General features: G+C 47.0%; 1 protein-coding gene across 3 annotated transcripts; it reads right to left on the bottom strand.

Annotated features, from left to right (window-relative positions):
• Window positions 1-554: 554 nt before the first annotated feature.
• On the bottom strand, window positions 555-16,564 carry SLC19A2 (solute carrier family 19 member 2; the record flags this gene model as incomplete). 3 transcript variants are annotated; one of them, XM_080698460.1, is made up of 6 exons in its annotated part: window positions 555-683; window positions 3,158-3,299; window positions 3,658-3,850; window positions 4,735-4,957; window positions 8,843-9,445; window positions 16,361-16,564. In XM_080698460.1, the coding sequence occupies 6 exons, from the start codon at window positions 16,562-16,564 to the stop codon at window positions 555-557; spliced, it is 1,494 nt and encodes a 497-aa protein (XP_080554586.1). The 3 variants fall into 3 exon arrangements, with proteins under 3 accessions (XP_080554586.1, XP_080554587.1, XP_080554588.1); XM_080698461.1 differs by having other exon boundaries at window positions 8,939-9,445; XM_080698462.1 differs by lacking the exon at window positions 8,843-9,445.
• Between the last annotated feature and the right edge of the window lie 892 nt (window positions 16,565-17,456).

Raw genomic sequence — 17,456 nt, 5'->3', positions numbered from 1 at the left:
AACATTTAACCAGAGCAAATATTGCCTATGATAGAAATAACTTTCATCTGTTGAAACACAAATGCATTAGAATAATACAGAAATCAAAATGAAGTGGAAGAGAGGCAGGTGCTGAGAGAATGTACTTCTGTCCTGACCTGTAACATCGTCTGGCCTCTGGGAAGCCCTGGTCCAACTAGGCCAACCATCTGGCTCAGTGGATACAGAGACGTAATGACCTATGAACGTCAAACAGGCTTGCCAAGAAGGAGGCAACACAACGCGCTGCTTGATTGCTCTTGATTACTTGGTTTTCAAAATCAAGTTTACTTTTGAATCAGAAAAAAGGTTACCCTTAAATTAGCTCTCATAAATAATCCATGAAGTAGACTTCATTTCCGGCTCCTCTCAACAGTATCATATTACTCCAGGAATACAAGGTATTAGCTGAATGGCTGCTTTGAAGCCATGAAATGCACATTCATAAATACTTGTTTAAACCTTAAAAAATTAAATACATCCAGGCAATTGCTGTGCAGAGTTCTTGCTATAAGCAGCAGACCTTCAGCAGTGCATTATGAAGTGGTTTCTTGAGAACTTGATTCTGGATCTTCCTGCTTTCTGTATTTCTTCAAAATACTCACTACACCATTAATCAGGAAAATCACAGCGATGAATGCAAAATAGCTGGCGTAGATCAGAAACTAGAGGGGGAAAGAGTGTGTCATTTACAGGACTGTCAGAGTTGAGCTGCTTTATTACATATATGTGAACACACTAGGTATTTAAAGGTATTTTCAGAGTTCCTCAATAAAACTTAAAAACATTGCACACTTACATAACAGGCACAGAAGCCAGAGCAGCAGCGTGGCAGGGTAGTCCTGAAATCTGACGGTAATAACGAGGATCCTCACATCATCCCTTACTAGCTCTGTGACCGGGACTGAGATACTCAATCTCTGAGCCTTAACTTCCTTATTCACAAAATAAAGTTCCTAACAATTCCTACTTTACAGGGCTCTTGGGAGGAGTCAATGAGATCATGCATGTAAATGTTTATTAGCACAATATTACTGCTGTTAATAATTACTACTATTGTTTTAGCTGGGCATGCTGGTATGTGCCTATAATCCCAGCTACTTGAGAGGCTGAAGCCAGAGGACTGAAAGTTCCAGGCCAGGCTGAGAAACTTAGCAAGAATCTGTGTCAAAGGAGGGAGGCTGTGGGGGGGTAGGAGGAAGTCTAGCTCTGACAGAGCACTTGCCTAGCCTCATGAGGCCCTGGGTCCAATCTCCAGTACCACGCGCGCACACACACATATATTAATAGCATTTGTTATCACTGCTGCTGTTACTGTATAATGGAAACATGGCCTGTGCTGTCTCTGCAATGTGCTCCTAAGGCGCATGTGTTGAAAGCTGGCTCCCTGAGTCAGCAATGTTTAGGGGTGGGGCTTGGGGAAATGACTGGACCTTGAGGGCTCTAAGCTTATCAGTGGATCAACCCATTGACAGGTTCATAATTTGATGACATTATTCAGAAAAGATGGAAACTCAGGGTGTGGGACCTGGTTGAAAGAAGTCATGGGGGTGTGCCCTCGGATACTACATCTTGTCCCTGGCCCCTTCCTTACAGCTTGTGTGCATTCATGGGCGTCCCTCTCCACATCCTGGAAAAAGTGGCAGCTTTCCTCTGCCACTCTCCCACCAGGCCTCAAATCAATGGAGCGAGCGCACCATGCTGACACTGTGAGCCCAAATAACTTTTCTCTGCTAAGTTGATTCCATCAGGCATTTGTCACAGTGATGAAAGGCTGACTAACAGTCTGTATCCTCACCCTAAGAGATGGGTGCTACCTGTTAACAGGCTAAGCTCTGAAGGTCAAGAACTTCTGTTCTTCATGAGAGGGCAGCAGAAGGCCAAACGTGTTCCATTATAGAATTACTTTTTGTAAGAATTTTCCTTTTTAATATAATTGCACAGTTTATCAATATCTTCATCATTTACTTCTTGAAATAACTAAATACTCACTAACAAAGGCACAGTAGTGTGGCCTTAAATCTCAGCCACGTTCTCTTACACTTGGATGCATTTCGACAGAGCACTCGTTAATTCCTCAGCAACTAGTTTCAGCACAGCCCACACAATCCTGTCATTCCACATGTTTAAATCCACCATTTCTTGAAGAATGTCCAGTCTAATTTCCACTTCAAATGCTGGCCATGTTTCCTTAAACTGTAAACGGCGGGGACTCTTCCTTGCCAAACAGGCAGAATGACAGGCACTTGCTTCTCTCCTACCCTCCATCCCCATGTGTGTTTTGGGTTAAAGGCTGGTTTAAACCCAGCTTAATGGGCACTACACACTCACTGTGGACCTTAAAGCACTCACCATCATGTCACAGACTCGCTTAGCTGACCGCTAATGCTGACGACCACCCTTCAAATCTGATATGACGCACTGGCACACAGAGGGCACGCGATGCACGTTACCCATTGTTACTCCTCCTCTGGGCTCCTGAATCTAAACGGGGTTAACTGCTGATAAAATGCTGGGTCTCTGTATTCTAAGAAAACTAATATGTAAGTGAGGACTATTAGTAGCATGGATGGAGGGAGTAACAGAGAGGGAACCATTTGGGCTGGGCTGGGCTGGGGTGGAGGCAGGCACTTCTGGATGCAGTGGTGCCTGGACAAGAGTACTATTCCACCTATGAAGTCGCAGTTCCTGAGGGCACGTACAGCCGCACAGTTCCTGAATAAAACCCTTGCACTGTCCCTGGGTGTCTGGGCAGTGTTCTCTCCATCCATCATAGGTGAAGAGTCAGGAGGCTGTTTGCCCACAGCAAGTCATTACCATGGTATTAGGGTGATGGGTGCTTTAACGAAGAATGGAGGTGACTGTGATGAAGCAGGGCATCTCGGTCATGAGAGAACATGAGCAACATAGGCTGCGGGTACAGCTCGGTGACGGAATGCCTGCCTACTAATGCTCGTGGGCGTCCAGGCTCGTCACACTCAGGACCATCAGAAGATGGTGACCTCGGGACCCTCCAGAGAGCAGAGCTGGGGTGAGGGCTGACTGAAGAGGCGGGGGCTTTTCTTTCCCGGTAAATCCGCCCTACTGTTTGTCTTCGTTGCCATGAAGCAAGCCCCACCTTCCTCCCAGCAGGCCTTACCTGAGTGGTAATTCCCAAGCTGAGGCCACTGGCGTCGACCACAATTAGAGTGAGCAGAGTCTGCAGCGCCAGTGCGATGAAGGTGTTCACACCAAACACCAGGGCGTAGCGCTCCATGCTGAGGTTCGCAGCGATCTGAAAACTTTGGCAGAGTAGAAGGGAATAAGCAGATGAGAACTGCTTCCTGGAGAGTCACCATCTGTACTTTAAAAAGCAGCCCCTTCTTTCTACTCTTAATTTTCTTCCCAACCAAGCAAAGGACATTCTGCTCTATATGAGGTACGTCCCATGCAAACATCTGAAAACAGCAGGAACACACAAACACAGAAAGAAATAAATCTTGCCTCAGTGTTTTCTAAGGAGAAAAATTAGTAATGTACACACATGCCTCCTCCCAATTGCCTCTTTTAAGCAAAGTTTAATTTCTCGGCTTATAAAGGAATCAACAGGTTCATCGTGTCACAACTTTTCCTAACTCTTCTTTGAGCCAAAATACATACGTTGCTATTGTAATGAGTAACATGTAGATGATTCTGAAGACGACATAGGACGCGTAGCACACCCAAATGTTGCGCACGGTGTCCATGATGTACACCGCGGCGGCGATCAGAAGAGAGCACAGGGACAGCGTCATCTCTCCCCACGTCGACCAGGATATTTTTATGTAGCCGACGGCAAACACAGCAATAGCACCTACAAAACAAACGGAGAAAAGCAGTCTTGTTATTTTACTAAACAAATTAAATAAGTGAATTCAGCTCAGATTATTACATTTTATACTCTTTAAATTTATAAATCGGATAGCTCAAGATTATGGAGGGCCTGGAAACGCAGGCAGAGAATTTTAGACTAGGTGGAATAAATGGCATGGAGCCACAGAGATGATGAGAGGTAGAGTAGTTGGCAGTGAGAAGGAAAAGAGGACACAGACACGGGGCTCTGCAAAGGAAAACACTCCGGAGCTGAGCGACCACACGAGTCTACAAGAGTGTGCCAATGGAGCAGGATGCGCCTGCTCTCCTTCAAGCCAACGAGCAATCCAGAACGTGACAAAGGGCTTCTGTGCCATTTGGTAAAATCACGGTGGTGATGATGATAGCTCAGATACATGGAGCGCCTTCCGAGCCTCCCAACAACCTTAGGAGGTAGCACAACAAATAAGAAAGGGACAATGGAGCGGGACCTCAAGGACACGGGCCCCAACCCAACCCGCCTGAGCGCACATCTTGATTTCACTACCTACCAGCACGTGAGATAGATACTAGTCACAGGGCATATGCTACTTAAAAGTTCACATCAGGTGACAAAACACATGGTAAACACAGATACAAGAGAAATGTGACTAAGAAAAGACAATAATTCTGAAAATGATCATAGTAGCTTCCCCAAAGGCGTACAAAGAACTCAGGTTGGTGAGGCCGAGTCCTTACAAGTTCTCCCGCTCAGTTACAAAATCAGAACTCATTATAAGAAAATCCCTTTGGGGCTACTGCAAATTTCGGAGGGGAGAATGAACTGATCTCGCTGGCTCCACTCCCGGCCAATCTCCCCGTCCCGGCCCCTCCTGCACGGCTCACCCAGCAAGGTGGATGCGGCCTCCACGCCGCCGTTGTAGACAGCGGCATGACGAGAAGACATCACCTCCTCCCACAGGCCCTGCGTGTAGTTCACGACCTGAAAATAGCCACAGGTGGAGAGGGCCCACCACACGGACCAGCAGAGCAGGGGGCGGGAGGAGTAGCACATCAGGAAGTCGTTCCACAGGACCTTCAGCACGAGCACACGGCTGGGCTTGGGCTCCTGCACAGCAAGGGGGACACGGCTCAGCACCACGGTGGCTGCACAGGGAGCAGGTGAATAGACGCGATATTCTGCCTTTCTTTGTACAAAGCAGCTGCTTAGTTCATATCAGCAAGTACATGAATGAAGAAATAGTTATTAGGAATTACACTTAATCATTCATGGGGAGGTAGGAAAGATTATTCTATTTACAGCCTCACAAATGACTATCTACAGTAAAGGTATAAAGCTTTACTACCCGTGCCTAACGACAGTGATAGTATTAACAAGAGTACTACCATGCACTAAGTACCTACTGTATACACTCATTTAAAAGGTTTGTATTGACTCATTTACTATCCAAAATGATAACTATATAAATAGGAGAACTAAGTTTTGCAGAATTAAATAGCTTGCCCAAGCAATATTAGAATTGAGGTTTGGTTGGCGTGGTAGTGCACACCTATAATCCTCTTACCTGGTAAACTGAGATAGAAGAATCATAGGTTCAAGGCTAGCCTCAGCAAATTAGTGAGACCCTGCTTCAAATTTAAAAATAACAGTACTTGGGAGGCTGAGACAGGAGGATTCTGGTTCATGGCCAGCCTCAGCTACTTAGGGAGGCCCTCTTAAACTTAATGAGACCCTGTTTCAAAATAAAGATTAAAAAATAGGGGTAGGGGTGTAGCTTGGAATTCAATGCCCAGTACCACAAAAGGAAAAAAAAACACAGGGAAAACATAAATAAATAATAAAAGTAATAATAAATGCAATTTTGGGGGGTGTAGCTCAGAGGTAGAATAACCCTGGTACTGGGTTCAATCCCCAATACCAAAAATATAATATAAAAAGGGAACTGGGGTTTGTACTTAATTCTTTTTCTTCAAAATCCACTATACCCTGCTGCAAGAAATGACATTCAATGCTAAAGTAGAAGTATGACTCTTGCTGTTATCATTGTTTTATAGATCTGAAAAATGCATACAAAGAATGCTTGCCAATAGTAAAATATTTCAGTCTATAAATAAAAGCATGGTCATATTAAGAGAATCATATCTTAAGTTTTAATGACATGCTGGCCCCTATGCTAAAGAAGTGATTGTATTTGATCTTGTTGTTGTTGGTGGTGGTGGTGGTTTGTTTTTGCAGTGCTGGGGACTGAACCAGGGCCTCGAACATGCTGGCCAAGTGCTCTACCACTGGGCTACACTCCCAGCCCTCTTAGGGGCTACACTCCCAGCCCTCTTAATTATTTGGGAAATTCAAAACATGTCAGGTCCAGCTCTCAGCCAAGCACCCAAGTTTAGTTCTGACTCCAAAGGAAAATCACTAGCTTGGGTGGCTCTTCTTCTTACCCTGCCAGCAACCCTTGCCCCAAAGCAACACACGCTCTAAGAAGGACCTACACATATTCTAAGGTAGCTTGTGGACAGGGCTATCACCTGGACTCCTCCTCCATTCCCCCTTCTATAACATCAAGATAAAATACCCACCTACTCTTCAATAGTTACAACTATGATCTACAATTGAGCTATGGATTCTATCAACTTAAAATAGCTCTCTGATTCCCAGTATCCATATTCTGACTTACTTCCCTTCAAGCTTGCCATAAACACTGCTGGACTGCGGGGCCAGGACAGCCGCCCAATAGCACTGCTACCTGCACGGGGTCAGCAGCAGAGCCCAGGGTATCCCGGAACTGACCCCCACCCTCATTTCACCACACTGTCGCCAGTCTGATAGGCCCACTAATACTGTCATCCTAGTGGGGGTTTTCAGGGAGCAGAGTGTAGAGGTGCTTGGATCTCATGTATGAGCTTAAATTATGTTCAGGGCTATGATCTGCACAAATTGCTACGTTCTGATCCTAATCCTCACCTCTATGAGACGATCAATGGCAAACCGTGTCTTTAACATCAAGATGTTCCAGTTGTTCTACGACCCATGGTTAGGGTCACCTCTAGCCAAAATGTAAAATACTGATACTTTGCATATCTGTAAATAACAAATTCCAAGGTGGTCAAGGACAAGAGGTTTTAAACTGTAGGTTGTGACTCATCAGTAGTAATAAAGCTGATTTGGTATTCAGTGACCTGCATTATAAGAAAACTGAATGTTTTAAGATAAAGTATGTTGCTGTAAAGCTTTTGTTTCTGTTATACATAAAATGTACCTACATGTGTGTATTGGCTGCTATCTAAAATGTCCTCCAAGTGTTTCTTACTCACATTCAAGGAAATGTGAAACTATGATCTACTAAAGTCTTTAGAACTATGGGTGTTGTTACTATTTTAAAAATATATTTATGTCTAGCATACAAGAAGCCCTGGGTTTGAGCCTGAAGCATTGCAAAAAGTAAAAGAAAAAAGAAAAGGAAAAATTGAAATAAATATTTACACGTATACATATATATATTAATTTAAGCCCAATTCACAGTAACACATTTAAAACAAAGAGTTTCTTTGTTTCTTCTACATGAGACTTATCAAGTGATTACATTCCCTTCCTAGTTCTAGGACTTTCAATGTCATCTAACAACTTCTGGTGAGATGAGCATGTCACTGACACTCCCTCCAGTCCTTCCTCCCCAGGCTGGCTGCAGGCTCCCTCGCACTGGCAATCAAGGGCGATTCTCACCCTGAGACGAGTCCCCCAGCTCTGGAGGCTCACACAGGCTCCTCGGGACAGTGACCTAAATTCAACTGGCAGCCTGAGGTGAAGAACAGGGACAGGCAAGAAAGAATAATTTCAACGCGGGCATTTGAGACCACTCTGAAAGCACGGGCTAACTCCAGGTAGACAGTCAAGGCCGTCCGTGGGGTTCTACCCTCTCATCCAGTCTACACAGCATCCGCAGCTCAGCTTTACGTCTGCCAGAGCCACAGGCAAGGCTGGAATGTTAATGTGATTATCCCTAAATAAGTCCCAAGAAAACTAAAACTAATTCAGTGTGCTTGGAACGAACTTTGCCCCTCACAGCTAATAACCTGATCAAAAAATAAAATAATATAAAGGTAGGTGATTAGGGAGGCAATCTATCTTCCTGGCTAGACAGAATGAGCAAATAAATTATTTTAAATGTCATCCTTCTCTCTTCTGAGAGAGGATTTCATAATCACACTTTAAATATTTATTCCATTACCTCAGATTTTTTCCCCTTGTGATTGTCTTCTTTTGTACAATTCATTACTAACCCACTTTGGCAAAGTGCCATTTGGAAAATAAATAACATATATTACTTCTAACACAAAAAGGGAAAACAACTTTCTATCTTTAAATACTTTGAACCTCTATTTAGAAACCAGAAGTAGACATGAAACTTTTAGTGGGATCATTTTATCTACTCATTTAGCAAAATTTTGACTTCTTTCTTCCTTCCTTCCTTCCTTCCTTCCTTCCTTCCTTCCTTTCTTCCTTTCCCTCCCTCCCTCCCTCCCTCCCTTCCTTCCTTGTGTGCTGGAGATTAAATCCAGAAGGTAAACCCTTTTTATTTTTTTAACAGGGCCTTGCTAAGTTGCTGAGGCTGGCCTTGAACCTGTGATCCTCCCATCTCAGCCTCTCAAGTAGTAGGACTACAGGTATGTGCCTCCGTGACTGACCTGAGTGCTTTCTTCATATATCAAGCACTGGGGATAGAAAGATAAAGCAGACACAGTCCCTGACACCCAAGTCACCTCTGACATAAAGCCGGCCTCCTGGGCAAGCCAAACACTCCAGAGGAAAATACATTTGCCATTCTTAATGTAAATAAATTAAATCTGGAGTTAGGGAATGAAAGAACCAACAGACCAAATTAAGATAAAAGCTAAATCTAAACAAACTCAAGATCTAGCAAGCGGGGGTTTCCTGTCTGTGACCACTGTTAGCCCCCAAAATAGCAGCCACAAGAGAATGTTAGGTGCTTACCGGTTCCTCCAGGGGAGGCTCCTCCAGATTCAGAGGGACTTTTGACTCGATGTCCTCCCACCCGGGAAGGTGGCTGGCGGCCGGGGTGGCGATCACAACGCCGCCGTTTTGGACCTTGACGCCATTCACCCCCTGGCAGGAGGGAGGCAAGTGGTGGAAGAACAGGCTCTTCTGTGGCATCGGCAGGAACCAGGCCACCCCGAAGGCCACAGAGACGCAGGTGAGGGAGATGACGTTCAGGCTGAAGAGGGACCAGCCTGCCACGGAGACGAGGATCTGGCCAAGCACAGAGCCCACCGTGAAGCCCACCAAGGTGGCGCTCCGGCAGTAACTCGTGACCTTCTGGTACATGCCGAGGTCCACCACGCTGTAGATGTAGGAGTAGTAGGCGACTTCAGTGGCTGTGGCGATGCCATAGAAGAATTCCAGGAACTGAATGGCCAGCAGTCCCTGGGCATAGAGCAGCATGAACCACGTGACAATAAGGCTGAGCCCCTGCAGCAGAACCACGGGTTTATAACGGAGGTAGTCGGTGGCGAGGAACACGGGGAAGAGCAGCACCAGGTACGAGTAGGTCCACACGGGGTAGATCTCATTGAAGACCTGGAGAAAGAAACCCACCAGTGACCACAGGGCCCGGACGCGCGCGAAGGCTGCTGCAGTACCTCAGATGTCGCATTCCTCTCCACTGGCAAACGACCCAGGAGCGCATCGGTTATTTCCTCACTGTGACTGGGAGCCGCTGCTCACCGCCATGCCCACCATCACCAGAGAGTAACGTACCACATACTACTCACTGGGGAGAAGGTCAAAATTCAGAATTCAGACTATGATTTCTACTGAATGTGTACTGTTTTCACATCATTGTAAAGTCAAAAAATCCTAAGTTGAACCACTGTAAATCAGGGACTGTGTCTAGGGAAGTTTCTCCAATTCTCTGTTGCCTTTACTCTCCAGTATTAATCAGGAAAAGAGGGGCAAACCCTTGCCATAGAGTTTCTGTTACAAAGATTAAATGAGAGAATTATATGTAAATTACTCCACTTTATTTATTCACAAGTCTGAAAACTAGAGGGGTAGAAGAGAAACACAGAGCATATGCATAAAAAGTTAGCTGGACTGTCATTCTCCTAGCAATCGCTTTAGGTGATTTCTCTACCTTTTATACCTAACGCCACTGTCTAACAAGGTCCTGATGGTTTAAACGAGGCTATTTATTTATTTATTTATTTATTTTTGTGGTACTGGGGATGGAACCCAGGGGCATTTTACCTCTGAGTTACACCCCCAGCCCTATTTTTTATTCCTTATTTGGAAACAGGGTCTCATTGAGTTGCAAAGGGCCTCCTCACTAAGTAACTGAAGCTGTCCTTGAACCATGATCCTCTTGTCTCAGCCTCCCAAATGCTGGGATTATAAGCAGGCAGCAGCACGCCTGGCTTTAAATGAGCTTTTCAAAGTCCACATCAGTGGCCTCAATTTTTAAGTGCTTTTAGGAAAATAGTCTTAGTGAGATACTAAATATTTTGCAATGGGCCAATCTAATGCTACACTTTGAATTCTAAGACTGAGAATGACTTTCTAGTTCCTGTGTACACTTCAGTTCACCCCAGTGTAAAATGACCTAATTTTCCCAAGGTGTGAGAGGAACAAGAACCCATTACTATAAGATTGTGTCTGCCAGTACTACAGAAGTCTGAGATATATTCCAGACTTGACTTTCCACCGGCCATAAGTGATCTGTTTCATGGCCTCACCCTCATGAATTTTGCTCCAACTTGTGTTTGTAAAAACAGCTTCCACTTGACCAGGAAGCTGTTGCGCCTTGTTGCATGAATGAAAGAACAATCGAGAACAGCAGAAGCAACTCTTGCTCAGAAGTGTGGAGATTTTAGCAAACGCAACAAAGTGTGTGTGGCTGGAGCGGCCACAGCCCAGACCCCTCAGGAGAAACCCGAGGTGGGCAGGGCAACGTTGGGAAGGAAACCGCATCCTGAAGGCCACCCTTTTCCAATTGGCCGCACCCCCTCCTTTTTGCCTACTCATTTACAGACACTTCTCTCCTCCAGATTTTTCAATGAAGTCGCCTCTTCTGTTGACCCAACATGTTTCTTTTCCTTTGTATGTTCCCAACATGTTCTTCCCAGCACAGCAAACGACTGTCCTTTAAAAACGTTCTCTGCTGAAAATGTGATACGTGCACATACACATGCGTGCACACACACATGCAATCACACACACACAGGAATATGATCCAGCCATGAATAAGAATCAAACTTTGTCATGTGCAGAAAAATGGTGGAGCTAGAGGGCAGTATGTTAAGTGCAACAAGCCAAACAGAAGGACACATACTGCACATTCTCTCAGATATGGGAGCTTAAACAACAGTCACTATGAAAGTAGAAGACTGACTACTGGAGGACAATACGTGAGGAGAGGCTGGGTGCAGGGACTGAAGCACAGAGGGAACACGCTTCTGGTGTTCTTCAGCACTGTGGGATCAAACCTACTGTATACTGTTGCGTAACTGGAAGAGAGGTGCTCAAAGTTCAAAACATAAGGAAACAATAAAGAGGGCAGTGCCAGCTGTCTTATCTGATCAGTGCACACCTGTGTTGAAATAGCACGCTGCACCTCATAAGCACATACAATTACTGCCTGTCAATAAAAACTGAAGTTAAAAAGCTTTCTACTGCGCCCTCCAAGACCTCCATCATCTCTGCTTTGGGGATGCTGGCTGACCTCTTCAACATGACTGCTTGTGCTTAGACATTTATTTAATTTTCAGTGATATTTGTTTCAAAATGATTACCTGTTAAGCTTTTGTTGTAAAAGTCCTATCTTAAATGATTAAAGTATCAGATGCTCCCAAGTCTAATCGTGCTCCTAAGGGAAAACCCTAATTTGGATAATGAAGATGAAGGAAAGTGAACACTGAATGAGAAAGGCAAGGCCACAAGCAGAGGCCAGTGGGCTCCCTCTGACTGCCTCTGAGAGACCACATCTTCTCCTGTAGAGACATCGACCCACGGCGAGCGTCCCCCTTCCACTTAGTAGCGGCAAACAGCAAGTCTCTACTGATGTGTTCTGCACCACGCTGAGCACTGGACCATTTCCCCCCTACCAATCCAAACAGCACCACTAGAGGCAAATGCTTTTAAAGCATCTCTACTTTACAACCAAGGAGACTTGGCCTTAGTGGAAGGTTACACAAATTATCCAAAAGTATCATGGTGAGCCTTGGCAGGGGGAAGGTCTAAACCAGGCATTAAGGACCAGATATTCTGAATTGACCACACTAAAATGTCTGTTTTTTTTTTTTTCCAAACAGAAAACTGCTACTGATGTAGGAGGCTCCAACGTTAGCTAATACTCAAGGGAGCCTTTTCAATCTGCATGCAGGTACTTGTACGGGCATGTGTCAAGGTTAAGGAGTCTCTAGAGCTTAGCCACTGGGTCCCCAAAGGAGACTCTCTTTCACTGCCACCGAGGGGAAGTCGCTATACTAGAAAACACTTCTTTAACAAATACTTTGAATCTTGAAGGGGAACTTCCTACAACAAAAATGTACAAATTAAAAACCCTTATTAGCTGGCCGTGGTGGTGCACGCTTGTAATCCCCACGCTTGGGAGGCTGAGACAGGAGGATCGCACAGGTTCCAAGCCAGCCTCAGCTACTTAGTGAGGCTCTCAGCAACTTAGACCCTGTTTCCAAATAAAGTATAAAATAGGTCTGGGAGTATAGCCTGGAGGTAGAAAGCCTCTGGGTTCCACCCCCAGTACCACCAAAACAAAACAAAACAAAAAAATCTTTATTAATTGTTATACTCTAACGTCTCACCTCAGCTAAAACTGACCATGTGGTCAAAAGGATTGATTTTATTCTATTCAGAATGTCATTCACAAGTCTTTGGACCAGAGTTTGTCTGTGTTTTCTCCTAAGATACAAAAAGTCGAGAGGAACAAATTGTTCATGTTTAAGCTCTAATTCAGATTTAGACTTTATTTAGTCAATATCTATTGCACCCAATATGACTACTTGTGCTTAAACATTTATATAATTTTCAGTGATATCTGTTTCAAAACTGCCTGTTAAGCTTTTGTTGTAAAAGTCCTATCTTATTTTTTTTATTTTTTTTGGTGGTACTGGGGTTCCTGGAAGCCCTTCTACCTCTGGGCTACACTTCCAGACCTATTTTATATTTTTGAAACAGGGTCTCTTACGCCAGCACGGCTGGCTTCAAACCTGCGCGATCCTCCTGTCTCCGCCTCCCAAGCGCGGGGATTACAAGCGTGCGCCACCACGCCCGGCAGTCCTATCTTAAATTATTAAAGTATCGGATGCTCCTAAGTCTAATCGTGCTCCTAGGTGCACTGTTCCCAAATACGCACACAGACACACGGTACAGTGGAGGTAGGACACGTGGGGTGGACTCTCTGCGGCGACTCTGAAGGCTGAGAAAGAGGTAGAGCAACGCTATCCACAGACACGTATGGGAAGATTATTCCAGGCAGAGAGCCCGTCCTTGACCACAGCCACAGATGAGCGCCTGTAAGATGCTGACTTCTAAGAGTAATATGAATGAAGCTGGGCTACGTGAAAGATTGGAAGGAACATAGTAAAGTACAATGCTGCCAAAGAAAAAAACGAAATTCTATAAGGCTCTGTGAATCAGGCAGGATATACAGAATGGCTTAAAATATCAAAGAAAAGTAGCAAACACCCATCAAGCCACATATCACAAAGAGGAAAAGATTTAGAAATGTTTTTAGAAATAAAGAGCTATAGCTGAGTGTGGTGGGGCACACCTGTGATCCTAGTACCTGGGAGTCTGAGACAGGAGGATTGCAGGTTTAAGACCAGCATCTGGAGCGCAGCAAGACCTTCAGCAACCTAACAAGATCGTGTTTTAAAATGAAAAATGAAAAGGGTAGCCAGGAGTGGTGGTACACGCTTGTAATCCCCGTGCTTGGGAGGCGGAGACAGGAGGATCGCGCTGGTTCGAAGGCAGCCCCCGTGGGCTTAAGAGACCCTGTTTCCAAAAATAAAAAAAGTATAAAATAGGTCTGGGAGTGTAGCCCAGAGGTAGAAGAGCTTCCAGGAACCCCAGTACCACCAAACAATAAAAATAAAAAATAAAATTAAAAAAAAAGAGTTGAGAGTATAGCTCAGAGGTATAATGCCCTTGGGTTCAACCCCAGTATCAACAAAAGGAAAAAGAGAGCTCCATCTTATTGAAAGATTGGTTTTTGGCTTCAATTATTAGGACATACTCTAATTTCAACCTACTTAAAACTTATGAGAACTGTTTTAATTAAGAAAAACTCCTTGGAGAGTGGAAAGATATTCTGCCTTCTGAACCTGAGTAATAATAGCTCTATTTAAGAATATCCAATTTAGTCTTTCTGAAGTTGGCTGGGAGGAATATAAACTTCAATACAAGTGTCACTGAATATAAATTGGTATTCACTGTGTCTAAAAATCATGTAATATTTCTGCCAGTTGCTGAAAGCCAATTCAGCCAGACAGAACTAGTTGTTCTCTTTATTTCAGTTATTAATTACTTAAAAAAAAAAACCCTAGGATTCTTCACAGGGCAATCAGAGCCAAACTGTGCACAACCAAAAGACTCAGCCATGACTCCAAGATCCTCAGAAACAAATGACCTTCTTCCAGACCACTAGATTTCTCTCAAACTCTGTTCTCCAAACCATGCAATAACAGAAGCATGCTTATGTTTCTGTTACACAATCAATGGGTACTTCCCGGGCTTGGCATCCCTGCTTTCTTTCCATGTCCCCTGAACGTGGTTCACTCACCCCGGAAAGCTTTCCGATAAGACAGAGCGCATGATCGCGATAGGACAGCACGCAGCAACCCGTGACAAAACAGATCAGCTTTCAGACATCAACAGGGGAGCATGACTCTCCCCTGTGCACTTCTGCCAGGCAAGCACGCATGACACTGCAGCTGTGGCAGCTCACCAGCAGGATCGCTTGGACCTCAGCGGCTGCACCTTACATCCAGCGGCTGCTAGGGGCCCCCAGAATCCTAATTTTCTTATAAAATCATTCTGTTCAAAAAGATGATCCTTTCCACTTTATTGCTGGTTTTAACTGGTATCAAAATTCAAATGGGTAGTGACTAACTTGTGTGGTCATCATAAGACTGAGAAACATGTCGGGGTGGATAGAAGTCACTACACTTGCTAGGGGTGAGACAATGTGAGCCACTCAGATGAATCCAGGATCTCAGTACTGACTCAGTCCTCTCTCCGGTGCCCTTGAAAAGGAAGGCTCACTGTAACACCGAACTGCACAGTGAGTAATTATATCCTGCCAGTCAGCAAGGCACTCTGGTAGTGCCACCTCTTGCTCTGACCTGCTGCCCCAAAGAGGTGATGGACTACTAACCAACCATACCAACAAGAGCGAGGTTGAAATGGGAGGGATATTTCGTAGCAACTGGGGCAGGGAGGCGTAGGAGATGGAACAGCTCACCAGCGCCCACTCACCCACTCACAGGAGGGAAAAGCACCCTACCTGGCTTTCACCCTTTGGTGTAGTCAAGGAAGACAGTGTGGAATCTGATTTATTTTGGTTTTGTGCTAGCACTTTGGGTATGATTTCTTTTTCAGTTTACATAATGTCTTTCTTCTGCAAAAAGCAAGTGCAGGAGTCAGGCCTGTAATCCCCATACTTGGAAGGTTGAGAAAGGAGGAGGGCAGGTTCAAAGCCAGCCTCAGCAACTCAGCGTCAAACTAAAAAGGCTGAGGGTGTATCTCAGAGGTAGATTGTCACGGGGTTGAATTTCCAGTACAAAAAAAAAAAAAAAAAAAAAAAGGCAAGTGTTGGGACTGACTGCACTCCAAGAGGTAAATACACTTCTAAAGTACACTATGCACTTCTGAAACACTTGTAAGTCTTTACCTTGGGTAAATCAATCAGCAAGACGTTCTTGATCCCCAGCGATGTGCTCTTAATTACCCCCCAGCATCAACCACAGCAGGCCGAGAGCCTTCCAACACCTCACCTGACTCTTGAGCAAAACTAGCATCCATGAGGCAATAATTCACAATACACAATAAACTATAAGTGCCAATTAATTGTGATACCATCTGCTTTTGTCCCAGGAAATGGAACTTATGCGGGGGGGGGGCAGATTATCTTTGACTACAGCCTCACCTAATAAAACATCAAGACAAATTAAGATGGTGTATTCTTGCCCTGCGCTGTCCTTATCTGCCCGCACACCCACCCTGTCAAAGGTAAACAAAGCAGGGGGTGGGAAGAGAGGGTGCAGCGGGCGAGTGGGAAGACCCTTTCCAAAAGGCTCGCCAAACCTCTCCCCGGTCCAAAACGCGGCTGGCTGCGCTCAGTTCCGTAGCAAAACTCTGCGCCTCGGCCTGCGGGCGCGCCGCGGCCTGGGGAGCCGGCGGGGTCCCCCCCGCACCCAGGCGGCGCCCGGAGCGCCCGCCGGGGCCGCCCCGCGCCGCGGGCCGGGCGGCCGCGCGTACCTGCCTCTCCGTCAGGTTCTTGTCCCAGCCCAGCAGGTAGGGCGTCAGGAAGGGCTCGGACGGCCGCAGGCTGGCGAAGAAGCCGTAGGCGCAGAGCAGCGCGGTGGGCAGGAACCAGCACTCGCGGGGCACCCGCGCCGTGCGCAGGAGCCTGGTGGCCGCCGCCGCCGCCGCGCGCCGCGACACCGGGCCCGGCACGTCCATCCGCCGCGCGGCGCGGGGCGGGCGCCGCCCGGCCCCCGGCTCCTCCGGCCCGGCCAACCGCGCGAGGTCGGGGCGCGGCCGCGCCGGCACCCGCACCGGCGAGGGACACCTCGCGCCGGCCAGGACGCGCCGCCCGCCGCCGCCGCCGCCGCCGCCGCCCGCCGCAGGGCCCGGCCGTCCCCGCCGCCCGCGCCGCCCGCATCCCGCTCCGCGCGGCCGCGCGAGGCACGCCCCGGCCCCGCCCGCGCCGCCGCCCCCGGACGCCAGCCAATCAGCGCGGGCGCCGGGCGTCCGGCCCCGCCGCCATTGGTCGGCGTCACGGGGCTCGGGGCGGGGCGCGCGCTGGCTGGCGGCCGTCCCCGCGCGCACCGCGGCTGGCTCGCCGCCCTCGGGGCCGCTCACCTGCCAGGAAGGCGCCGGGGAGCCGGGCCGGGACGTGCTGTTCCGCACCGCCACCGCCAGCCTTTCTCGTTCTTCATCGCCAGCGCTCGCGGGCCCGCGCCGGTCCTGGGAGACCCGACGCCGAGGCCGGGCGGGGTTAACCCCGGGGCGGGGGAGGCCGGCCTCTTCCCTCTTCCCCAGCCGCGTCCGCGTTCAGACTAGCCTGGGGTGCGGTGGGGGTTACCTGGAGATTGAAGAGGAGGCCGTACTGGGAACAGAACGGACAAGCTGGCCACGGCACAAGGACCGCAGTTAAAGGGTCTCAGCTCGGTTTTGTCGCCTTTTGCCAGCGGGACAAGAAGAGCGCAATTAAACACCTAACGGTACAGTAAAAGGAGAGTGGAAAATCCCGAGGCATTAAAGCAATCGCGAGTGATCAGTTTCTTCTTAAAAACAAAACACAAACAATCCTGAGAAGAAGAGAAGCCTTTGGCGTGGTTTTCAAGGGCAA

The sequence above is a fragment of the Muscardinus avellanarius genome (genome assembly GCF_963383645.1).
Source record: "Muscardinus avellanarius genome assembly, chromosome: 7".
NCBI classification, from domain to species: Eukaryota; Metazoa; Chordata; class Mammalia; order Rodentia; family Gliridae; genus Muscardinus; species Muscardinus avellanarius.
This window is presented reverse-complemented; position numbering and strand designations above follow the sequence as displayed.